Below are 23,124 nucleotides of genomic sequence, written 5' to 3'. Positions count from 1 at the left end.
GGCCTTTTGCAGCTAAGCCATCACGTGACCTACTTTTCATAAAAATTATGAGCTATAACGTAACGAATGCCAGAAATTGAAAAAGCATGTCGAAAATATCAAAATGGCCAAGTTTGAGGCCACCATCATTAAAGACAGAGATTTTATGAGGGTCTAAATTTTTGAAAAAATTAGAAGATTTGTATGGAAAATGTTGTTTTTCCATACAAATCTTCAAAATTTTCCGAAAATTTAAAGTGTTGTATAAACTTACATCTTTTATTCCAGGGTCCTCAAACTTGGCCATTTTAATATTTTCGATGCGCTCTTTCCATTTCTGGCATTCTTTCAGCTATAGCCCATAATATAAAAAATTTCTAGGAAAAATTTGGTCACGTGACCCGAGCTCAATTGGCCTATTCGGTCGGTTATCATAAGAGTGATAACAAAATCGGACGACCGCGCAGAGGGAGTCCGATTTGTTTATCACGAGTATGATTACAGACCGAATTTGATGACACGAAGTCTTATTACCAATTAATCATAAAAATTACAATTTCCGAGAAAAGAAGAATTGACAAGTTATGAAAGAAAGGGAAAATTTGCATTAAAATACCTACAAAAGAGATGTAAACATTCTAAGGCCACTGCGCCCCCTACCGGCAATTAGGCGCCAAAAACACAAAAGCGCACGCACGCACGCACGCACGCACGTAACTACAACTTTGAATGTGATTGGCTTATTGAACTGTCCGATAACAAACTGTCTAATAACAAACTTTATTATATGGCTAGCTCCGCGAGCGGGCAAGATGAATCAAATCCTGCGCTATGATTGGCTACCTGAGCGGGCAAGATGGAGCTATCTTGCCCGCTCGGGACTACCCGCCCTGTCCTGCAAGAAAAATTTCCCCGAAAGCAATATAATAAATCCTTTATTGACCAAGTTTGTTCGGTCAAGATGGCTGGATATTGGCCTCGGTCTCTTTTTGCGCGTTTATGGACCTCGACTCCGTCTCGGTCCATAAACCCGCAAAAAAAGAACTTGGCCAGTATTCAGCCATCTTGACTGAACAAGCTTGGTCAATAACCCATATGTCCGATAACAACTTGGCAAGTGAATTAGTGGAAAATAGGAGTTTTTTAAACCAATTACAATCGAGGAAATTGTGATTTTTATGATTACTAAGGGTAATCATGTCAAGTTCGGGCGCTTTGTGTTGCTTGCCGTCAGTGAAGAAGCAAAAACATGACTTCGGCTTCGGCTTCGGCTTCGGCTGATAACCCCTTCCTCGACCTTGATTATTCTGGATAACACAAAAACCTCATTCAATAATTGTTTATAAACACGCAAAGAAATTGTTTCCATCATAGGCTACGGTTATATATTGAGATTAAAACTTCATTAAGGTCATTAGTCCAGGATGGGGAAAAAAGAAACAAACCAAGGTGGGGAAAACAAGATCTGCCCCAAAACACGGCTTCCAACTCCTGTGGAGAGACACGGCACGGTCACCCTCGGACGTCTTCACTCCGTGTTTTCAGGTTTGCATTTCGAGCCAGTTTTCTCTTGCATTCCCATACCATATTGTTGTCCCATGGAAAAGTAAGCTGTACCAGCAGAACTGCTTGGCCAAGAACTGCTGGGGACTTCTGGGTGTTGGGGGATTTTCCTGACTGGATCGATCTGGCTTCAAAAGCCAATGACTCTTCGTCATTCAGCTTATTTTTCAAAACAATTTGTTGACTGCATGGCAGATACATCAAGCCTCTATGATGCCTTCCAGCCACCGGAGAACTATCGCTTCATAGCAACAGAGTGGAACTTAGTGAGGTAGCAGAGATGTGCCAGCTTTCTAATCAGTCTGCTTTTTTATGTCTTTGATTCTTTTACGACTTCTTGCAAACTGTCTCCTAACCACTAGGTTCTTTCCACCGACATTCTGATCGACTCAGGCTCGATAACAGGGGCCAGAACCACAAAAAAGCCTGTTTTTTTTTCCCGAAAGGTACATTGGATAGTGACTTTTCATACACAGGGAAGATGTGGTCTACAGGAGCAGACCTTGTCTGAACGCATATACATGCCCTCGATTCCCTTATATTCGAACAGTACACGCTTAGAAGGGTTGGCAGAATGTCTTACACGGAATGCAAGAGCCTAAGCACTGATCTTGAGAGGTTCCTTTGGCGCCATGGACCATAAGACCACTAGATCTCCCTATCCTCGACAGCTTTCGATGTGGTCCAAGCGCCGTGTTGTGGGTGGCTCACTGCAACAGCAAATCGCTAATCCCTCCACTATCTTCCTAATAGGGTCTCTTCTCACCCTGCCCGACAGTCCCGCCTTTCCCTCCTGCCCGGATGGCCAGTCTGCCTCGCCCCCTCCCCCGCCTTCCTCGCCTGTCCTGTTTGCCCCACAGACAATTCCTAGAACACAAACTGCTCATCCAGCACGGTCCCCTTCACTCCTTCTGATCAGGTCCAACCATCTGCTCCTGCCTAAAAAGCATCTAGTAATCCCTACGGCTTCTGTCACTACCCACCGTGCCCCACCTCAGTTGATACACCACGTCTCACGGAATTGATGACAGGATTACCCCAGTCCCTAATGCCCTGTAAAGCCTTGCTTTGGCGACCTTCCACTACTCTGTAAGTGAATTTGCCCAAAGTTGGAGATAAGCTGTGGAGATGTAGAGATGCGACCTCGTCAAGGTCTCTGATACACATAGCCACCTCGATCCTGAGGTAACTGCCATTGCTGCTGGCCCAATGCTACGTTTCGGCATAACCTTTATCCTAGTGCATGGCTGGGAACCAAGCCAGACTGAAAGTACTTAACCACAAGGCCACACTTGACTCTTGTTTGAGGTCCCGGCCGTCCATCTGCTTCCGAATATAAACACGTGCAGTACTTGTGCTACAGTGCAGAGAATAACATCTGCCAAGATGTTATAGTACTGTTGGGATTCTAACCCCCGGAAGGATGGGAATTTTCTGCTTTGATCCTTCACTTAGCGTGCGAGCAGTCTCACGTTTGAGTCGCGCACGAGCGGCGAAGAGCAAAGTGATCCGGCGGTAAGGAATCTGGTGAAGAGGTGCCAAGAAAGTGCTCCAACGTGAGCCTGCTCGCAGGCTATCCTTCACTAAAGCCTGGTTCTCATATGCCGCCGACATACCCGCCGGCACGGCCTGGGACACCGTTATGGCATATGTGAACATTTATCGCCGAATCATAATCTATCCCAGGCATTGACCGCCGGCTTGCCTGCAAAGTTGAGCTGAATTCAACTTCGCAGGCAAACCGGCGGTTGTCGGCGGTTGTCGGCGATGAAAATAGCTTATGTGAACATCATCTGCCGACGTAACGTACTCCAGTAAGACGAATCGATCCATATTTACAGGTGAAATGGTTGAAAATTGCGCCAATTCACGCAAATTTGAGTATGTCGGCGATCCATCGCAGATGCGCCAGGGACCCACCGGAACAGATCGCCGAACATTTTCAGTTGCAACCGGCGACTACGTCGCAGGTAGGTCGGCGGGATATGAAAACCAGGCTTAAGACAGACTAGATTCACCATCTTTGTGAGCTGTCATCTTCGTAGGGGCCCTCAGATGCCGTCCATCAGCAGCCTCCACACCCTCAGTAAACTTCTGACTCCATCTCCGTGGCCATAACACAGGATGCACAGCCTACTGGTGACATGGGTATACAGTGCTCCAGGGACTGCCACCTCGTATAAGATTGAGCATAGTTAGTAGTCCTCTCTACTAACTATGGATTGAGTGATACACACAGATGTTGAAACACCCGTCTGAAACGTGTCATGGTACCAAATGATGAAAAAGTTTATCATCCCTGGAACAGAAGAAGTCTGAAGAATCCCCAAGCTTTACAATCAGCTTGGAAAATCTCAAACTTCGGCCTTGCCGTGTTGACCGAGTGACAGGTTTCCACCCCGTCCTTGCATACGGTGGCTGCGCCCGCAGTACGAGCGGCAGTCAAAACTTAGCTGTCCTACATAACGACACGATACTAGTCTTTTTCTTCACAGCTATTAAACAAAAAATAAAGACTATACCAAGTTGCTTTGGCTTCTTCTAATACTCAACTCAATAATTCTGGGTTTAATTTGACGAGAAACAGCATGTTTTGTTCAAATTGTCGAAAAAGGGCACAACTATTACCCTACCTGGCGACAGCGATCGAAGAACGAGTTGCCGAGCGTCGGCGGGGAAGGATACACAAAATGTCTCATATTTTTCACTCTTGACAATCCGATATGGCTTTTGGAGTCAAAAAAATCCTTCTTCGTGAATATTTATTGCCCTCTCCCGTGCGAAAAGATACCCGCCTTCAAGTATAATGCATTTGACTTACTTTCAGTAGAGTATTCCCCGCATGCAGAATCCCGATTGGTTAATTGAAATCTCAGGCTCGCCGGCCGTATGCAAGGCTAGAGGTACCAATTCTAAAACAACAGTTTATCTCCCGTCATCTTTTTTTCGGCTCAGCAGACCACTTTAGCTTGGGCGGTTTGTTTTCCTATTGTAGACCAGGTGATATTCTCTAGAGAATTTTTCTTTTACCCATCTTAGAATTATCCATTTATAAACATGCGACTATTTAAAAAATTGAAAGTAAGAATTCTCAAGAGTATCATCACGTGGTCTGCAATGGGAAAACAAACCGCCCAAGCTAAAGAGGTCTATACCGTGAAAGGTACCCCGAAAGAGCCCGCTGTGGACCTTTTGAGGCTGAACGCCCCAACAGTTACCAAATCCACTTTTTAACCCCTAAAAGGCACCACGAGCACCACCCGTCCTATTATTTGAGTCCCCCTCGGGGGGAGGGGTGAGGACAACGAAAACCGGAACCTTTTGAAAACGCTACCGTCTTTGTGGTAAAACGAATCAGCCTTTTCAGCCGTTTCAGCGAGGACGGGGAAACGCTCTGAAAATTGTGGCTAGTACATAGGGCCTGTTTACTGAGGCGATTTTTGTCGAAACTTCCTCTGCGAATTTTAAGCCTGATATCGCGGGAGGTTTCGCACTGAGGACAAAAACGACTCCATCCTTGTTCGTAAATCGTGCACACATTCTCGAGTGCAAAAACCGCTGTTCGTTTTATCACGTTTCATAGACCCGCAAGGCTAGTTGCAGTGAGAGAACGACAAAAATCGCAGTGGAAATGACGACAAAATTGCACCAAAATTCACCCGTGAAAATAGGCCTTACTACAGGTCAGTAAATAAAGATAAAATCCAACCCATGGGTCCTCAGCTGGAGTAAGACACTACACTTAAACGAATTTCTTTTATTTTGGCTAACTTGGCATAGATTACAGCCCAGTTCTCAAATAGCGGAAATGAACAACAAGAATGATGATGATGATGATGACGACAATAAAGCAATCCTGTCCTTTAGATACCAGAGTTAAACAGTTACAGGACTTTGTGTTATACATTTCAGGGGTGGGGAACTCGACTTGTAAGGGGGGTTCCTTCCTGTTTCAAGGCCTGGTTGGAACTTGCTTGTCTGTTTGCCTGTTATTCAATAGCCCATTTCTGAATTACCCTTAGCCTCTTTGTCAAAGTGAGTCTTGGTGCCCATCCTTTTAAATGAAAATGAGAATGGTTGTGCACCAGGCCTTACGTCGCTAGAGGGGCTTCAGGCAACTCGGAAGTGGATTATTGCAGTTTTACCAGAGAAAGTATTCAAGTAACTAATTTAGATTTTTTTTTCAAAATAATTTCAAATAAACCTTGTGTTTGAGTTCAACTGATTTTGATATTATTTACACAATGGTTTCATGAATTGCACACAGTCCTATAACCAATAAAAAGTTATTGCAAGCAACAGACTCACAAAACAATGTTTTAACTAGGCGTAAATAAGCAGTAAGTACTGTATATTATTAGCAGTGGTCACGTCTTTGGAAAGGTGCCATTCTCTGTTAAAATTATACAAAACAATATAAATACTTGCACACATATTGCAAATTTTTGCAAGTAACATCACTATTTTAGATTTGTGGTTCGGCAAAACATATCCGCTCCAAAGAAGGTCAGCAGAAATTCTGTGGGGTAGGAGGCTTTCAAGAGCCAAAGGGAGGGATTTGGAAGAAAGGAGGACCAGAAAAATACACAGAGGTATGCATATTTTCTGGAAGCCCACATAACCTGTTTGAAACCCTCCCCATTATTAATCAAAATATTTGATAAATTTGTGTTAAAAAACCACAAGATGTTACTGCTCTGCATTCAGGAAACTGCATGGGAAGTTTGGGGCACTAACAAAAACAAAAAGAAGAGTCCAAACGCTTGTGTTCATTTGGCCTGAAACCTGCATGCCCTCTCTTCAACTCTCATGCAACCTCAACAGATTTGAGCCCGCCCAAGTTTTCTTAACAGCCTTCAAGAGTCTTCCAGTATCTCAGTAAATCAAATGTCCATTTTAAACATATTTATCTTTGGCAATCTCCTCAATGAGGTCTATGGGTGAATACTCTTCCATCATTTCTTCCTCCACATTCTCTAATGACCACTTGTGGTTGACAATCTCTAGAGCCTCCCACTCTGCCTGTGATCAAACATTAGGATATATTGGCTTAGCACTGCAACAGGAACTTGGAAGATGAGCTGGTCCAATGGGCTTTATTCAAATTCTCACTATTCTAAGTTCACACAATATGCCTTTTTATTATCCAACTGCAGCAAATACTGTCCAAATAACAGTACAAATATACAGTGATATTGTACAGTTATTTGTGCAGTGGGAAACTTGTTTGCCACACAAGTCAGGGCGCAAATGCAAAACTGTCACACTCTCCCTCTTTCATTGATAAATTCATTGATTACAGCAGTTGGATAATAAATCTCTTATTAGATGTTTTGGTGTGTAGTATCGCTTTATATTTTAACTCGTTGTTTGTATTTTGACTTGCCCTATGGGCTCGTCAAAATATGGCACAACTCGTAAAAATATACAGCGATACTACACACCAAGACATCTAATAAGATAAATGAACTCAAAGAGCATGATCCATATCATTAATTTTTTGGAATTAGTGGCTATTTTCTACCTTGAATGCTTTGCTTGGATCTTGTGGCATCTGCATTTGCATCTGCATCTGTTCTTGCATCACACGGGTCTGGTCTGCAGCTAATAATTGCAAAATAAATAAATAAATAAATAAGTAAATAAATAAATAAATAAATAAATAAAAAATAAATAAATAAATAAAAACAGTCCATAAAGAGAAACAAAAGGATAATTCAAACTTGGGCAGTGTGGTAGATATAAAATGGACATGCCATGGGTGACAAAACTGTTGAGACACTTAGAGTAAAATTCAATTTTTGAGCCCCTTGGAAACAATCCCCCCCCCCCCCCCCACCTCGCCTCAAACAATGTTGATTTTTTCTACTTCTAAGACTGTGCAGACCACAGCAGCTACACAATATTAAATTGGGAGACCAGGGGTATCAGAGAATTACCTCCTAGTAGATGCTTTTAAAATATAATAAGGGGTTAAATATCGCAAAGGCTCATTTTCTAGAAGTGTCTCAACTACTTTTGTCACTTGTTGTAGTCTAATGACATATACACATTGTCTTGAAGTTGACAGGGTCAGTGTGAAACACAATTTTGAATTTTTATTACTGACATAGTCTACATAGCTGACAGTCTCAAATGTTGTGTAATAGGGAATGTCAGTTTTACAGGAAAAACACAAGAGGATTACATTATAGATTAGGCCAAGAATGGTTATGGTTCAGTCACAGATGGACAGACAGACAGACAGACAGACAGACAGACAGACAGACAGGTCCTTCGTCAGTCAGTTGGCCAGTTAATCTGTCTGTCAATCTGCCTGCATATAAGTCAGTATACCAGGCAGAATTTCAGAAGTTAGAAAGTCCATAAGTTGAACAAACAGTAAGTGAGATAAACTGTAAAATTACTGGACAGAAATAAAAGAAGCACAAACCATTATCTTGACCCAGAACAAGTGCATACATGCTCCTGAGACCAAACACATTGATGAAATACCAAGACACCGAACTAACCCTGGAAAACAAGAAACAGCCATAACTTCTTCACTCTCAGTCCTGAATAATAACTTTTGTCCCCTTAGTGATAGCCATGCATGGAGATTAATATTTGGTTTGATAATATGGTGCTACATCAAGATAGTATTTCCTGGTGTATGCCTAGTAGTGGAATGGCACTGCAATGACAAACGTTCAAGCCAATCATTCTGATTGTTGTTAAAGACTTGATCTTGCCAGCTGATCCACTCTGATTGTTGTTAGGGGAGCAGGGATGGTGCAGTGGTGAGAGCGCTCGCCTCCCACCGATATTGCCTGGGTTCGATTCCAGCACGACGCCATATGTGGGTTGAGTTTGTTGTTGGTTCCTGCCTCGCTCCAAGGGTTTTTCTTCAGGTTCTCCGGTTTTCCTCCCTCCACAAAAACCAACATCTCCAAATTCTAATTCAACCAGGATATAGAACCCGCATGAAAACCAGATAAGGCTGATGTGGCTTTCTCTCTAGATTTTGTGATTTACTTTGTTTATTTATTTTCAGTACCCTTTGCGGAAAAACCAAGTCACAAGTTAAATACAGCTCAAGCCCTGAACATCAAAACTTTCTTAGTGCATTACATTGTTGCTGCTTACAAGTGATTTTTGTTATCTAAAGATCTACTGTATGCATCTGATCTACTGTATACATCTGTCTATAAGTTTGGGTGCAAATGTCTGTATGGAAAAGTTACAAATGATAATGTTCTATATGTACATAGTTTACCATGATGCATCCAAGGTGGTCAAATCAATTCCACGCTGCAACATGGCTTTAAAACGCAGTGTCAGTGGGAATGGAACTTTGGCTGTGAAGTGAAGCAAAGGCAAATGTAAGCGAAGTAATGTCAGAGAAACTAAACAGTTTGAGATATAAGTCACAAACAAAATTTAATGGTCAGGAATACTGTTGTATAGTTTGTTTTTCAAGAAACATTAATCATTTTAAGTACAAGTGTATCATAAGCAAACGACACATGTGGATTACACCACAGTTCAAATTTTTCCATGCGAATACCTCCATAATACAGAGACCTAGATATAGTACAGAAAAACCAGTGGTCATAAAAGCTCTACTTTTATAATACAGATGCCACAGTAACATAGACATTCAGCTCTAGTCCCTTCTCATTTATGAGACTTTCCTGTACCAACACTTTGCCATCTCTTGTCAAGCTTTCTCTCAACACCAAACACTAGCCAATGCTTCAGCCAAATGGTTTACTAATGCTGGCCAACAAGTCAGTGGAAAATAGCACAGACCATAGTCAAAAGGAGGCCAACCATTGGTCAATGCATTTGCAAACAATGGTGACTTGTGTTCCACTGTTGGCTGCCATGATGACCAAATAGTTGGTCAGAGACCTCACACTCCACTTCAGAATCTCAGATTCTTGTGCACTTTAAAACAATTTCCTGATTCTTAATGTGTACATAAGTGCTACCTTACTTGTAATAAATCCAGAATAATGCCAGTTGATCCAGCCACCAATGAGAATCATGGGCAAGACATTAGTGATGTTTCCTTTTGCCATGTCAACCATCATTGTTGGATCTACAAATCCAAGAAAACAATAAACAATAAACACGCAGAATAAGTCATATTTCTTTGGTGCTTTATTTAAAACAATAACAAGTCTATACTTGTACCAAGGCAACCCACAGAGCCACAGCTTGTTTTGGTTTGTGTCACTGGTATGAAGAGGCTCTGAGTAATGTTACTGTCTCTGAAGGCAAGTAAAACACTTCTAGCTATTTGTCAACTTGAAGTCCATGAAGGTGAATTAACCATTCTTACAAAATGATAAGCTGACATTTTAAGCACCCTGACAGGGGGCTAATGAATGAAAAATCAGTTTCAAAAACTGCTACAGTGATTAATTTACCTTTTCATATAAAAGTTGATACATAGTATAGCTAAGTGTTTCACTTTCCCAAAAAGTCTTCTGATACCGAAATCCAGAGATGTGATGTTACCATTGTAACCGCTTCGAATGGAGAAAGTGCCAAGGAAGACAGTAATGTTCTGTTTAGAGTACTGGTATGTCAAATGTCTTTCTCATCCAGTGCAAGCAACTTCTCCTGCTCGATGCAGGAATCTTTGTAGCTAGCCAGGAAATACATCAGCCTGATTCTGGTCAAATGTTTCCGAAACCTTTCCCCCTAGGCTTTTTCCTTTGTGGTGCTTTCTTCACATTTGCAAAGGGACATGAACTTTTGTATTTCTTCAACGACATAATTTAAAGCTTAAATTGACACGAAAACTCAGAACAGCTCGTCAACTACCAAACACAAACATTTGATAATCATACTATGCCACAATCTGTCACGTGACTTTTTAATGCAAATTTACTTCTTGCAACAACCTGTTGACATTTATCAATTAGAGGTAATGAATGCAAAGAAACATTTTTTGTTTATAACTTTGCTTAGAATCAATCTTTTTTGTAGAATTTTTTTAAATGAATAATAGCAATTAGATATATCTGAAAAAGCAAAAAACAACCTTTTTGAAAAATTGCCAATTTTGGGGTACACTGGTACCTTAATTATAAATAAAATAAATAAAAGACTTTATTTAACCTTAAAGGCCAATCAGTGATCACTGGATCACTGGTATTAACAGGCGATCAGCATTTACATATAAAATACAGCTATTCATGAAACTGTACTTTAAAAAAAAAAAAAACAAGAAGATATATATAGTAAACGTTTACATTAAAAATTACAACCATTGTGGAGATTATATAAAAACAAGCATTTAAAAAGAAGAGCAACAACAACAAACAGACAAGCAAAAATATTGAACCTAATTTACGGTACATACATGATTGATACGGTCTTGACCCATAAAATGCTTAAAAATATGTGTTTTAAACTTAGAAAGAGTGTTTAATTCTCTGATCTCTCTTGGTAATCCGTTCCATTCTCGTGCAGCGTCACACTTGAAAGTAGACTGACCCATTTTCGTTTTAGATGGTGTGACGTTTAAAAGTGTTGAGTCTTTAAGTATTCTTCCATGCAGATCAGACCCCTTAACAAGATATCCCTCTAACTGGTGCGGACAGTGAACATTGTGTACGATCTTAAACGCTAACTGTAGCTTCAAAAACCCCTGTCTACTATCTAAGGATAGCAGATATAGCCTGTTACGCATATCCTGTGAGCACATTCTGCGATTCGCAGCAAGAATAATACGCATGGCCTGATTCTGTAATCTCTCTAATCGTCATGAATTACTTTTTTCACAAACACCCCATATGATACACCCGTAATCTAGGATGGGTAATATAGTTTGTTTATAAATGTTCAGTAGAACTCTTTGGCTAAGAAAGGGCGTGGTCCTGTTTAACATTTTGAGTTTAGGATAAACTCTGGATGCAATATACGTAATGTGCTTATTCCAGGTTAGGCAACAGTCCATATATACACCTAAATATTTGCAATGTTCACTTTGTTTCAACAGCTTTCCGTCTAGTTTCATTATGCAAACTTACTATGTTTTGTGGGTTTGAAAAGAGGGAAAGTTGGCAATCTCCTACATGAAGATTTCTATTATTAAGGTTTCATCAGAGAACATATCAAATAATACTCTGTGCACTTTTAACTGCTTTGTCTAAATGACAAACCTGATATAGGATTTTTGACTGGTCCTTTTTTGTCCTGTGTTTTAAAATAGCCCTGTTCTTCATCATTGAAAAAATGTCGCCTTGCCTCAAAAGCCTAGGTTGGGATTAAAGACACAACTTTGTCAAGTTAGAAAACTCAAAAAAAAAAAAAAAAAAAAAAAACAAGCATCAGTAGATTGTATTGAAACCTCGCAAGTTAATTACCTCTTTAGGAATATATTTTGCATTTTCTCTAAGACTTCTGCTCCTCATCAAAGCTTGACTGTAAATCGAATCAAATATTATTATTGAAATAATTAGTTTCTGGGCAAATTTAAGGTCAACAACCTTCTGAATAGAGTTGAAACTAGAGGAAAGAATTATCAAGAACAAGATGCTTGATTGAAAATGGGCAAAACTACTGTTTATTTTACAAAGTAAGGTAATTTGCTTTAGCTAGCTTTTCACTTGAAAAGCTCAAGCAGTTTCTTGTTTCTAAAGATTCGTAAAAAACACTCACCTATCTGAGACCTGTGAAAGATCTAATTCCTTTTTAGACTGTAAAAGCATGGAAAGATAATGTCTGATTATTCCAACAAGAAACGTGATGATTACAATGGGTAAAATAACCCATAAACGAATGGCCGGGTCTAGCAGAAGTTCCGCCATAATGGAAGAGAAGCCTCTAGCTTTCTATGTCTTCTGGGTAATTTGGCCTTTCACATGAAAACTGGGAACTAGATTATGTCGGAGTATGTCATATGGAAGAAGACGGAAGACAGATGAAAGGGTCTTACATGACGTGAACACGCGAAGCTTCGAAGTTTGAAGGACGTGTTTCTTTAGTTTTCCAGTGAATCGATTTGCGATATCTCGTTTATTTAGAAATACAAGGTGTTAATTACTTCCGAGTGAGTCGCTAAGCTGTGGATTAAACCTTTAACCACGGTAGTATGCAAACAACACACAATTTGAGTCGCCTCCGTAGGTTCGTATCAAAATATCAATGTAGAAATATTTGACCACAAACTAGACGGACGCGCGTCTATCGACACCGATATCGGTAATCTGCGGTAATTAACTCTAGAGAAGGGAGGAAGTCTGCTAATAGCAATCACAGACTTCCTCATGGATCCAAGTTCCGTAAACGAGGTAGGTTTTCTTGCTTGAAAACAAATGTAGGCGTATAAGCGTAAGATTATATCTATGTGTTATAGAAGCGAGAGGTCAATGCAAGATGGTTGGATATTGGCCCGAGAAACAGTCGGGGCCCTTCAACATACTAAAAGATCGAGGCTGAGATCCAGTCATCTTCATTAAGCTTGGCCAATGGAGGATTTTTATATAGATTTATTGTATGGCATACCTGTAGATTTATCGTGTGATTTTCTTGCAGGATTTTTGTATGCGATCCTGAGATTCTGATAGGGCAAGATATTCCTATCTTGTCCTCTCAGGTTGCTGATCACAGCGCAAGATAAGATTCATCTTGCCCGTTGTGTAAGAGCTTTATCTTAATTTAAGTTTTATTTTTACCACTGTTTTTAGCATACGGTATTCAGGGCATATCTAATCGATATTTTCGATAATCGATATTTTCAATACTCGATTAGCCTGCAGTGCAGGCGTCTTATTGGGGCGAGTTAGCGTTACAACCTTGCGACCGCCTTTTTAGACCACCATATTAGACGGTGGGGGATGGGGGAGGGGAAAAATGAGAAGACGCCTGCCCGAAAACCCCGTTAAAATGCGAAACACCTCCTGATTAGTTGCGCTTCACTGCATTTCCGGAAATGAGCGGGTAACCAATCAAAGTGAGGTTTTCTCGACACCGGAAGTCTCACAAGGGTACACACCACGAGAAGTTTGTGCCAAGCCGCAGGATGTCTTGCATTCTCACGATCACAGAGGTACGTGTTGCGCTAGCGACTTCAGATGTACAGAGTATTTTAGAAATACCGCCAACTGATGAGATCCACATGGAGGATCAAAACCATGGTCTTGCCTGAACTAAGCCGAACAATGGCAGATAAAACACGCAAAACAGTTAACGGGACTTGCGCGTAAACAGCTACACTTGAATCATGTGGTGCCAGAACAACCAAAGGAGGAATAAACCTATACATCGAGCAAGAGAAACATAAGCTCGATCAGATAGCTGCAAGAAACATAAGAATGTCTCTAGACAAACGTATAGCTTTCTCAAAGTAAAGCTACAGCGTCTCCGAAGGAAATCGTACGAGAACAAATATGATATCCGTGATAAGGATCTACCTACTGTGTTTGTAAACAGTTCTAGTCACAGCCGGGCCCGGTGTCACAATATAGAATGCAAGTAAGCAACATGTTCACGGTAAATTTCATATTTTGTCCCTCAAAAGCAAATTCATGGAGACTTAAAAGCATATCTTGCAATAGAAATGAGCCTAAACAATGCATAAACACATGGCAAATTACAGAGGTGTCAAACTCAACGAGTCGACATGCAGATAACAGCGCAAACCATGCAGACCTTTGACTTATAAAAATTTGCCATAGCACGATCTAACGGCTCACACTCCGCTTAAAATTCCTCCTTATTACACAACATGAACACGAGTGAAGCGACAAGAAAGGTCGAGTGACCGAACAGAGAACGGCAAATGTGCAAATGTCACGAACCGTAGAAGTCGTGTAGGCTAGTCAACCCCATTTTACGCTGTTTTACGTAAATATTAAGCTTTTCCCAAAGCCAGTGGTTAGCACTGCCAACAGATCTTTTCTGGATACCAGTGTGGAAATTGCGTCTTTTTGCTCCGTTCGCAATTCGCGAGACATTCCAAGTTCACATAAACGCTTGAGAGATTCCTCGAGAGCGGAATCGAAACTAACAACATTACTTTCGACAGAGTTTGCCATGTTTCTTACCTGCACGAACGAAATGAAACTGACTGACAGACAATTGACAGGCAGGGTCAAGCCGCACCAATCAGAAACTCCGTTCGTGGGCGAATGGAGTTTCCTAAAAGAACAATGACCTCGGGCAGGCGAGATTTTCTTCGCTCCACCCCTCCCCTATCCTTCCTCTTGCCTATCATTCACCCCCTTGGTAAAACTTTCTTTCTCTCCCCAGTCTTCCACTGCATGAAAAATTCAAGATGGCGGCTAAACTTTTTACAATGTGAGTGCTCGCTCAAAAAAATCTCGCCTGCACTGCAGGCTAATACTCAATAGAAATCGAACGTAATCGATCGTAATCGATACTAATCAATCGATTAATATCGGAAATCGATAGAAATCGATCACTCGCGTCCTTGTGACTATCGATTTTGATTGATTTCTGTAATTAGCTATCGATTTATCAATTTGTTCAACTATGATCGAAAAAAATAACTGGACGAAGATTCTCTTTCATAAAGTTCTCAGTTTTACGCTAGAATGAGTCAGAACTCACCCGCACAAATACACAGTAGTCCAAAACTGAACTGATAAGCATTTCCTTTACATGGCTTTATTTAAGATTGACGATAGAATTTTTAGTAAATTTTGAAACTGAAAAGGATTAAAACATGAACAAAGCAACTGTTACGAAACTATCATTTCCGCCTTCACAATTAGAGTCATACTTGTTGTTACGATATCTCGAGTTCCCTTCTCGTTCTCTTCAATTCAGTTAGTAAGCCGTTCCACAATAATTGTGGAACGGCTTACTAACTGAATTGTGATCCTCTAAACGTTTTCGAGAATTTACCATAATTCGTTCTTTTATAGTGTATTTATTGGCAGATATTAAAGATGTTGTTTGAATACGGTTATCGTTTTTGTGGTCAGCGGCTTACAAATCTAAATAAGCTCTCCGCGCTCCGTAAGCCACCATGCGTGCCTCCCCATAAGCGTTCAAAAATTACCCTTCTAAATTCTCGGAGAACGGACGACAGTTAGCCAATTTCTACAGTAGTGACTCCAGATATTAACCACGATCCTGATGATTCTAGAGTACAAGTTTTCCTCTGATTTGTTTGTTAGTTATCGTTATTCAATACCCGTAAGTACAGCAAAGATCGATCCGAGTACACAGTACACAGCACCATAGGATTGCTGGGCTGAAATCTGCTGAAATATTGCTTTAAACAGCTTTACAGCAGTGATCCTGGTGAAAAAAAATAAGAAAAGTAGCTACCATCGGAGAAAGAAGTAACGTCATCTTTATCAACAAAGCGGATTCGAAGGTAAGCTTGAAGGTAAATGTTACGCAGTGTTATGATAAGATCAGATCATGTTTTTGATTTTCGATTTCCATCGATGTGACAAAAATTTGTGATTATCGATTTCAATCGATTAAATTGACTAATCAATCGACAAATATCGAGTACTATCGAGTATTATCGATTAATCGATTACATTTTTGATCATCGATTTCTATCGATTAGATATGCCCTGGGTATTAAGGTGTTAAGTATTAAGGTCGTTTTTTAAACTCTTTAGTCAGGAAACTGTCATTGATTGGAACATATACAATCACAGTTAATCCTTGTAACTTAATATAGCCCTTGATGTTTGAAATGTTCAGTTCCCTTTTGCTACCAGCATTTGCCTCTTTCATTTCTTTGATCCCCGAGGTATTGTGATGTTGCCATTTCTTACGCTTCAGAACTCAACCAAGCTAACAATGAGCGGCCATGTTTTTAATACACATCCAACAAAAACACGTGACCATATCTACTGTAAGGAGGGTAGGGTCGGATACAAATGTACTTTGTAACTTTCGCTACACTGCCCCCTCCTTTAAGTTCACTGTCCTCAGTGTCACAATCTCAATGACAAAATCAGAACATGAACAAAGAACGACAGACAAATCTTAGCAACTCTGTCTAGTTCATTCTATAAACAGTCAGCACTCGCATTGAAACAAAACTTAACTCGGGAAATCTCATTTTGCGTAACAACTCTGAAAGTTCATGAACTGTTCAATTACACCCAATCACCGTAACGGTTGGGTGGTCTCCGCTGTCTCCCATAACGACTCTGTACAGCCTGCGAAGTTGTCCACATGAAGCAGCGTCAAAGCTCTCAGTCTCGCTCGATGGTCTGTCATCTGGTGTAGCCGTCTGGGTCTGAGGCAGTATCGCTGTATCAGTATCGCTACCACAGCTCTCTTTGTCAGGTTCGGGATCCTCCGCCTCAGGACTGATGCACAGAACAGGATTCAAGGACTCCATGGCATCATTGCCATCTGACATGCCTTCACTGAGTACAGCTTCGACAGGGCCACTAACAGGCCCAACTTCTCCAGCTCTCACAACTTGGGATTCGGCAGGCATAACAGTCCCTTCCCTCTCTACAATCCAACTCTTTAGTGCAGGTCCAAGGTATGGCTTAAGATGATCTGCGCGGATAACTTCGCTCTTCGACTTCTCTGGATTCCATACATCACATCTGATAACACAGACACCACTAAGTAAGGGCCTTCCCACGGACAATCCAGTTTGGGGTTCCTCCCCTTCTTTCGGCGAATGTTGTGCAACCAAACACTGTCCCCTACCCGGAATGGCTTACTGGACACTCGTTTGTCATAATTTCTCTTCTGCCATTCTGCTGCTTTTCCTAGGTGTCTCCTAGCTACTTCATGTGCACCGGCAAGCCTCTGTTGCAGAGCCAAGGCATACTCAGTTGCCAATGGCGATGTGTCTGGAGCTGGCTCAGTCATCACATCTAATGGTACCTCAATTTCTCGCCCTAACATCAGCATATTTGGTGTTTCGCCTGTGGACTCATGGACAGAACTTCTGTAAGCCATCATACATGGTTGGAGTTGTAGGTCCCAATCCTCCTGACTGTCTTTCAACTTGCCTCGAAGCATTTCAATCAATGTTCGATTGTATCGTTCCACTTGACCGTCTGACTGAGGATGTAGGGGCGTGGTCCTTGTTTTGTCAATGTCCAGTAGCTTACACACTTCAGTCATCACCTTGGACTCAAAATTGCTACGTTGATCACTGTGTATCTCCCGACGGACACCAAAACGACACACAAATTCACTCACTAGTTTCTCGGCTACTGTGGTAGCTTCCTGGTTAGGGATGGCATAACTCTCTGTCCACTCTGTAAAATAATCCGTCACGACGAGAACGAATTTATTGCCACGAGGAGTAAGAGGAAGTGGTCCTAGTATGTCCATAGCTAGGCGTTCCATTGGAGCACCAACAACATACTGCTGCAGTGGTGAGCGCCATTTCTTTCCCTAATTCTTTTTAGCACCACAATCGTGACAAACTCTGACCCACTTGTTGACTTGGGAAGTCAATCCTGGCCAGTAGTATCACGCTCTAATGGCTCCCAGTGTCTTATTAGCACCACGGTGACTGGCAGTGGTGTGATCATGGTGAGCCTTAAGTGCGGTCTCCTGCAAGTTCCTTGGAAGTATAATCTGGTACGTTGCTCTGGTACCACTTCCCTCTTCCCATCTCCGACACAATACGCGATCTCGGAATTCCAGCTGGTTCCACTGAGCCCAAAGTGCCTTGACTGTGCACTGGGTCTAATGGCACTCGCCTCTTTAAACTGGATGATCACCTTAAGGCTAGGATCTGCAACTTGCTGGCTGTAAAGGTACTCTCATGTCCAGGTTGGCTCCAATTTAATGGTGTTGCATCTAGAGTCAGCTACAGCAGGATCAAAGGAGCAATGTTCAGTACCAACTGACAATTCTGTCTCACATAGCTTATCTGGAAGGGCTTCTCTTTGCTCTACCACAAACTCGCCACACACAGCAGGTGAAACGTCAGTTTGAACAGCAACACTAACCATATGCTCAACCCTCTTCCACTCCTTACACCATTTGCAGCCATCGTTACAAGGCCTCCGTGACAGTGTATTGGCATTCTGATGCCTCTGGCCAACTCGATACTCAATCTCATAACTAAACGAACTCATGAACTCTATCCACCTCGCCAACTGTCTCTCCGGTTCCTTAACTTGAAGCACTGAGTGAAGGGGTGCGTGGTCAGTTCTTATGCGAAGCTTCGGCCCCTGCAAATAGTGACGAAACTGCTTCACAAACTCAACAACTGCAAGTAGCTCTTTCCATGTAACACAGTAATTTCTCTCAGCCTTAGTCAAGGTTCTGCTCGCATAAGCAACAGGGTGTTCCACTCCATCCTTCAACTGACTTAAAACAGCTCCAATACCATGATTACTGGCATCAGTGTCAAGTATGAACTCTGCCATAAAGTCTGGGTACGCCAAAACAGGGGCTGTGGACAGTAAGGTCTTCAATTTCTGAAACAAGGACTGGCACTCGGGTGTCCAAGCGAAATCAACAGTAGCTTCTGCCAATTTGTGAAGAGGTCTAGCCACCTGGGCAAAATTAGGAACGAAGCACCGATAGTAGCTGGCAAGTCCCAAAAAACTCTTAAGCTCTGTCACGTTCTCTGGTACTGGCCATTCTCAAACTCGTTCGACCTTTACAGGATCAGTTTCGATGCCATTCTCAGACACAATATGGCCCAAGTACGTAACACTCTTCTGGAACAGCACACATTTGCTTGGTTTCAGCTTGAGACTGGAAGATCTAAAGTGCACAAACACCTCCTCCAAACGTTTCAGTTCTTCCTCGAAAGTTTTACCATAAACGATTATGTCATCCAGGTAAATCAAGCAGGTTTCAAATCTGAGCCCAGCTAAGATAAGCTCCATTAACTGCTCAAAGGTACTGGGAGATGAAGTGAGACCAAAGGGCATAACGGTCCACTCATAGAGGCCTGAAGTGGTTACGAAAGCTGCTTTGCCACTGCTAGCCGGGTCCATAGGAACCTGCCAGTACCCAGAGGCCAGGTCCAATGTCGAAAACCACTTCGCCCCAGAGAAAGCAGACAAGGAGTCGTCAATGCGTGGTAGGGGGTACGCATCCTTGACAGTTGCAGCATTCACCAGTCGATAATCCACACAAAATCTTTGAGAACCATCTTTTTTGGTTACTAATACCACAGGAGATGACCAGGGACTGTTTGATTTCTTTATGAGACCACGTTGTAACAAGTCCTCTACCTGCCTCTCGATCTCTGCATGTTTAGAGTGTGATGTTCGTCGGGGTTACTGTTTAATAGGTCTTGTATTGCCTGTGTCGATGTGATGCCTTGTCAAGTTGGTTCTGCCTAGGTCTTGCTCCGATAAAGAGAATACATCCTTGTACCGGTGCAACAGATCAGCCACTGCCATGCTCTCGTCTTCAGTCAACTGTTCTGCGCTTCGCTTCCAAAGTTCTTTAAGTGGTTCTGGTAAGTTGTCCACACAATTCCCTTCCACTTGTCGGGTACTATTAATGCTCTGCGAGCTCACTTTGGGTATCTCCAGTTCTGTAACACCAATGACTGGTTTGGCTACTGCAACGACACTTTGAGCACCAATGGTCTGTGTCTCATCAGAGGTGTTTAGGATTCTAACAGGTACAAGGCCAGTCTCACCTGCAGACACTAAGGTTCTTCCAACATATAGGCCTTTATCTTGAAGACGGTTGCCACAGGGTTCCAAGATTTGCAATCCCTTCTTAGCACTTTCAGATGATGAAGATGACTGACGGTGAAGAAGGCGGACTGGTATCACTGCCTCGCAGTGCGACTCTATTGTAACAAGACGCTGCGTTACACATCTGAGGCTGAGTTGTTGACAACTCTCACTGCACAAGTCAACCTCCTCGCCATTCATGACCAGTTGCTGTTGAACCAAGTCAATTTTTCCATCCACATCTGACAGGAATTCCATACCTAGTATGGCAGAATCTTCAATGTCTGCTACCAACACACTAATGTTAACATCTTGACTTCCAATTTTCACCGACAACCTACCAGAGCCGTATGTAATGGTTTTACGGCCATCTGCTACAGACACTTGTGAAACATCTTCATGCAAGGGAAACTTCAAACTCTCAGGCAACCTGTTGTAGCACTCATAGGATAAGATATTTCTCATTGCACCCGTGTCCACCAGCCAAACAAGTTTACACTGTCCAATAAAACCAATAACATAAAGTCCATATGACCGGGATTTCTGATCGGGCAGCATGGTCATTCCTCCATCACAATTGCTAACAACAGTGTCATTAACTTTAAGTCCTTGTAAGTGGTTGCTCAGGCATTCTCCCTGGCCCTTGGGGACACCCTCCTCCCGTTTCCTGAAGGCTGGGTAGATTCCAGTCTTGCTCTGTATCTGGGGCATTGTTTTCTTAAGTGTCCACTCTCTCCACAAATCCAACATTCCCACCTTCCCCTGGGGGGTCCTTGTGGCTGCTGTTGGTTGGCCAGAAACTGATTCAATTGGGTAACAATGTTTGCCTGGGCTTCTAATTGGTGTTGCTGCTCGTCTATTTTGTGCTTAAGCCCATCAACTTGCATTTGTAATTGTGTTCGCTCGGTTTCCATGGCTCTAACTTTAGTATCAGCCTGCCTGAAGGAATTATTACTATCTAACAGTCTGAGGGATTCTAGTTCTCTTGCGAGTGAAAGGGCGTCATCAAGTGTGTTGGGTTTTTCCTGCCTAAGGTACAACCTGTCATCTTTGTCATTTAAAGCATCAACAAAATGTTGTACAGCAAAGTGTTCCTGTACAGGAGTACCTAGATCCTGATATGCTAAGTCTACCATTGAATGAATATCAGTAGCTAGCATTTGTAGACTCTCACCTTCAAACTGCCGGCGATTCAACATTCTAGCCTGATGTAATTCCGCTTGTTTTTCAACACCGAAGCGTAGTTGCAACCTTTCCACAATTTTGGCGTACTGTCGGCCCTCTGAGTCTGTTAAACCACTCAATAACTTTCGGCTTTCGCCACGAAGACTTGCTGCCAAAAACATCGCCTTTCCCTCCTTGGTCCAACCGTTTATAAGCGAGCAACGTTCAAAATGTAACAAGTATTCTTTGAGAGGTTGCTTCCCATTGAAGTCTTCGGGGAGTTTCACTGGTTTTCTGATTCTTTGGTCGGCCGGGAGTTCTGACGACTTCTCTACGTTTGACACGGTATCGTCGCTATGGAAAGGGTTGGACGATTTTACTGTGACTATCGGTTGACCTGCTGATGTTGCGAGCGGCATTGTTGACTCAGTGAAACCACTGTTGCTACAGAATGGATCTGACTTTGCACGTGGTGTTTCCGCAACTTGGGTATCTGAGCTTTCCATAACCTCGGAACGAATGAAAAACTGGCTAAGATCATCCAAATCCTGTTTGAAGGGATTTTGCGGCATGATAGGCGTCGAACACCGCTGCCACCAGTGTGATGTTGCCATTTCTTACGCTTCAGAACTCAACCAAGCTAACAATGAGCAGCCATGTTTTTAATACACATCCAACAAAAACACGTGACCATATCTACTGTAAGGGGGATAGGGTCGGACACAAATGTACTCTGTAACTTTCGCTACAGTATCACATCTTGGTATTCTGTGGGAGTTTCAAAAGACTGTTGGGAATATAAAGATGAAAACAATAGCAATAGTGTTTGTATATATCTGAGCGAATTCACAAAAACATGCCCACTAGGTTTTTGCCTGGATTCCGGCGAAGCCCGAATTCAGGCTAAGCCAGCAACCTTAAACCCAGGGGGGGCTCCGTCAAGGCTAGGCTGGGCACATGGCCCAATGACTGGCTCATCTGCTGGTGGCTTGCTGGGGGCCAGCTGTCAAAAGCAGGGGGGAGGGGAGGGTGTCTTTTATTGACACCCCTAACTAGCTAGAATTTGTGTTTTCAGTGTTAAATAAGCTTGATATTGACTGTGTTTCTGGGTATTTTACTCAGTTGTTTGACCTTGTTTGAGGCTTCTGTGTTGACATGGCACCCTGCCGGAGTGGTCCATGTCACGTGCATGTGTGAAGGGCCAATCTCCTAGTCAGGGGGGTGGTCAGAGGACTTCTGGCTGCTGGGAATGTCTTTGAGTCAATGCGGGCATGTTTTTGCGAATTCGGTTAGATAATAACTAACCCAATTCGCAAAAACATGACCGCATTGACTCAAAGACAGTCCCAGCGGCCAGAAGTCCTCTGACCACCCCCCTGGCTAGGAGATTGGCCCCTCACGCATGCACGTGGCATGGACCACTCCGGCAGGGTGCCATGTCAACACAGAAGCCTCAAACAAGGTCAAACAACTGAGTAAAATACCCGGAAACACAGTCAATATCAAGCTTATTTAACACTGAAAACTCAAGGTCTAGTTACAACCTTGGTCACAAGGGTTGGAAAAAATCATTCTATACACATTTTGCCCTCCCCACCCCTGAGCAATATTGACAAAACACTTTCATCTAACACAAGTTTGCATTTTACCATTTCCAACATTGAATGGGGGAATGGGGTTGTTGACACTCATTCTGTAGGTATTACGATAGTGATTTCATGATTTTGGCATTTTCCAACACAATAATTTGTCCATGATTGTAGTTGGGGGTGTCAGTACAAGACACCCTCCCCTCCCCCTG

The 23,124-nt window shown here is 42.3% G+C and overlaps 2 protein-coding genes across 3 annotated transcripts in view; one reads left to right on the top strand and one right to left on the bottom strand.

Annotated features, from left to right (window-relative positions):
- Positions 1-5,284: 5,284 nt before the first annotated feature.
- Positions 5,285-12,356, bottom strand: LOC145496976 (ER membrane protein complex subunit 3-like). The gene is made up of 8 exons (XM_081476744.1): positions 12,199-12,356; positions 11,904-11,961; positions 11,700-11,793; positions 9,521-9,625; positions 8,798-8,879; positions 7,976-8,055; positions 7,067-7,146; positions 5,285-6,564 (listed from the first exon to the last, which is right to left on the bottom strand). Exons 1-8 carry the CDS (start codon positions 12,345-12,347, stop codon positions 6,439-6,441), a joined length of 774 nt encoding a protein of 257 aa, XP_081332870.1. The 5' UTR covers positions 12,348-12,356; the 3' UTR covers positions 5,285-6,438.
- A 137-nt stretch (positions 12,357-12,493) lies between these two features.
- LOC145496849 (uncharacterized) overlaps positions 12,494-23,124 on the top strand; it is a 30,493-nt gene continuing 19,862 nt past the window's right edge. For both annotated transcript variants that reach the window (XM_081476610.1, XM_081476609.1), the window contains exon 1: positions 12,494-12,830. In XM_081476610.1, coding sequence (XP_081332736.1) covers positions 12,807-12,830 — 24 coding nt within the window. In that variant the 5' untranslated portion in view covers positions 12,494-12,806. The remainder of the gene's footprint in view (positions 12,831-23,124) is intronic.

Source organism: Orbicella franksi, chromosome 9 (assembly GCF_964199315.1).
Source record: "Orbicella franksi chromosome 9, jaOrbFran1.1, whole genome shotgun sequence".
NCBI lineage: Eukaryota > Metazoa > Cnidaria > Anthozoa > Scleractinia > Merulinidae > Orbicella > Orbicella franksi.
The sequence above is the reverse complement of the archived record's forward strand: the minus strand, read 5'-3'. Positions and strand labels throughout refer to the sequence as shown.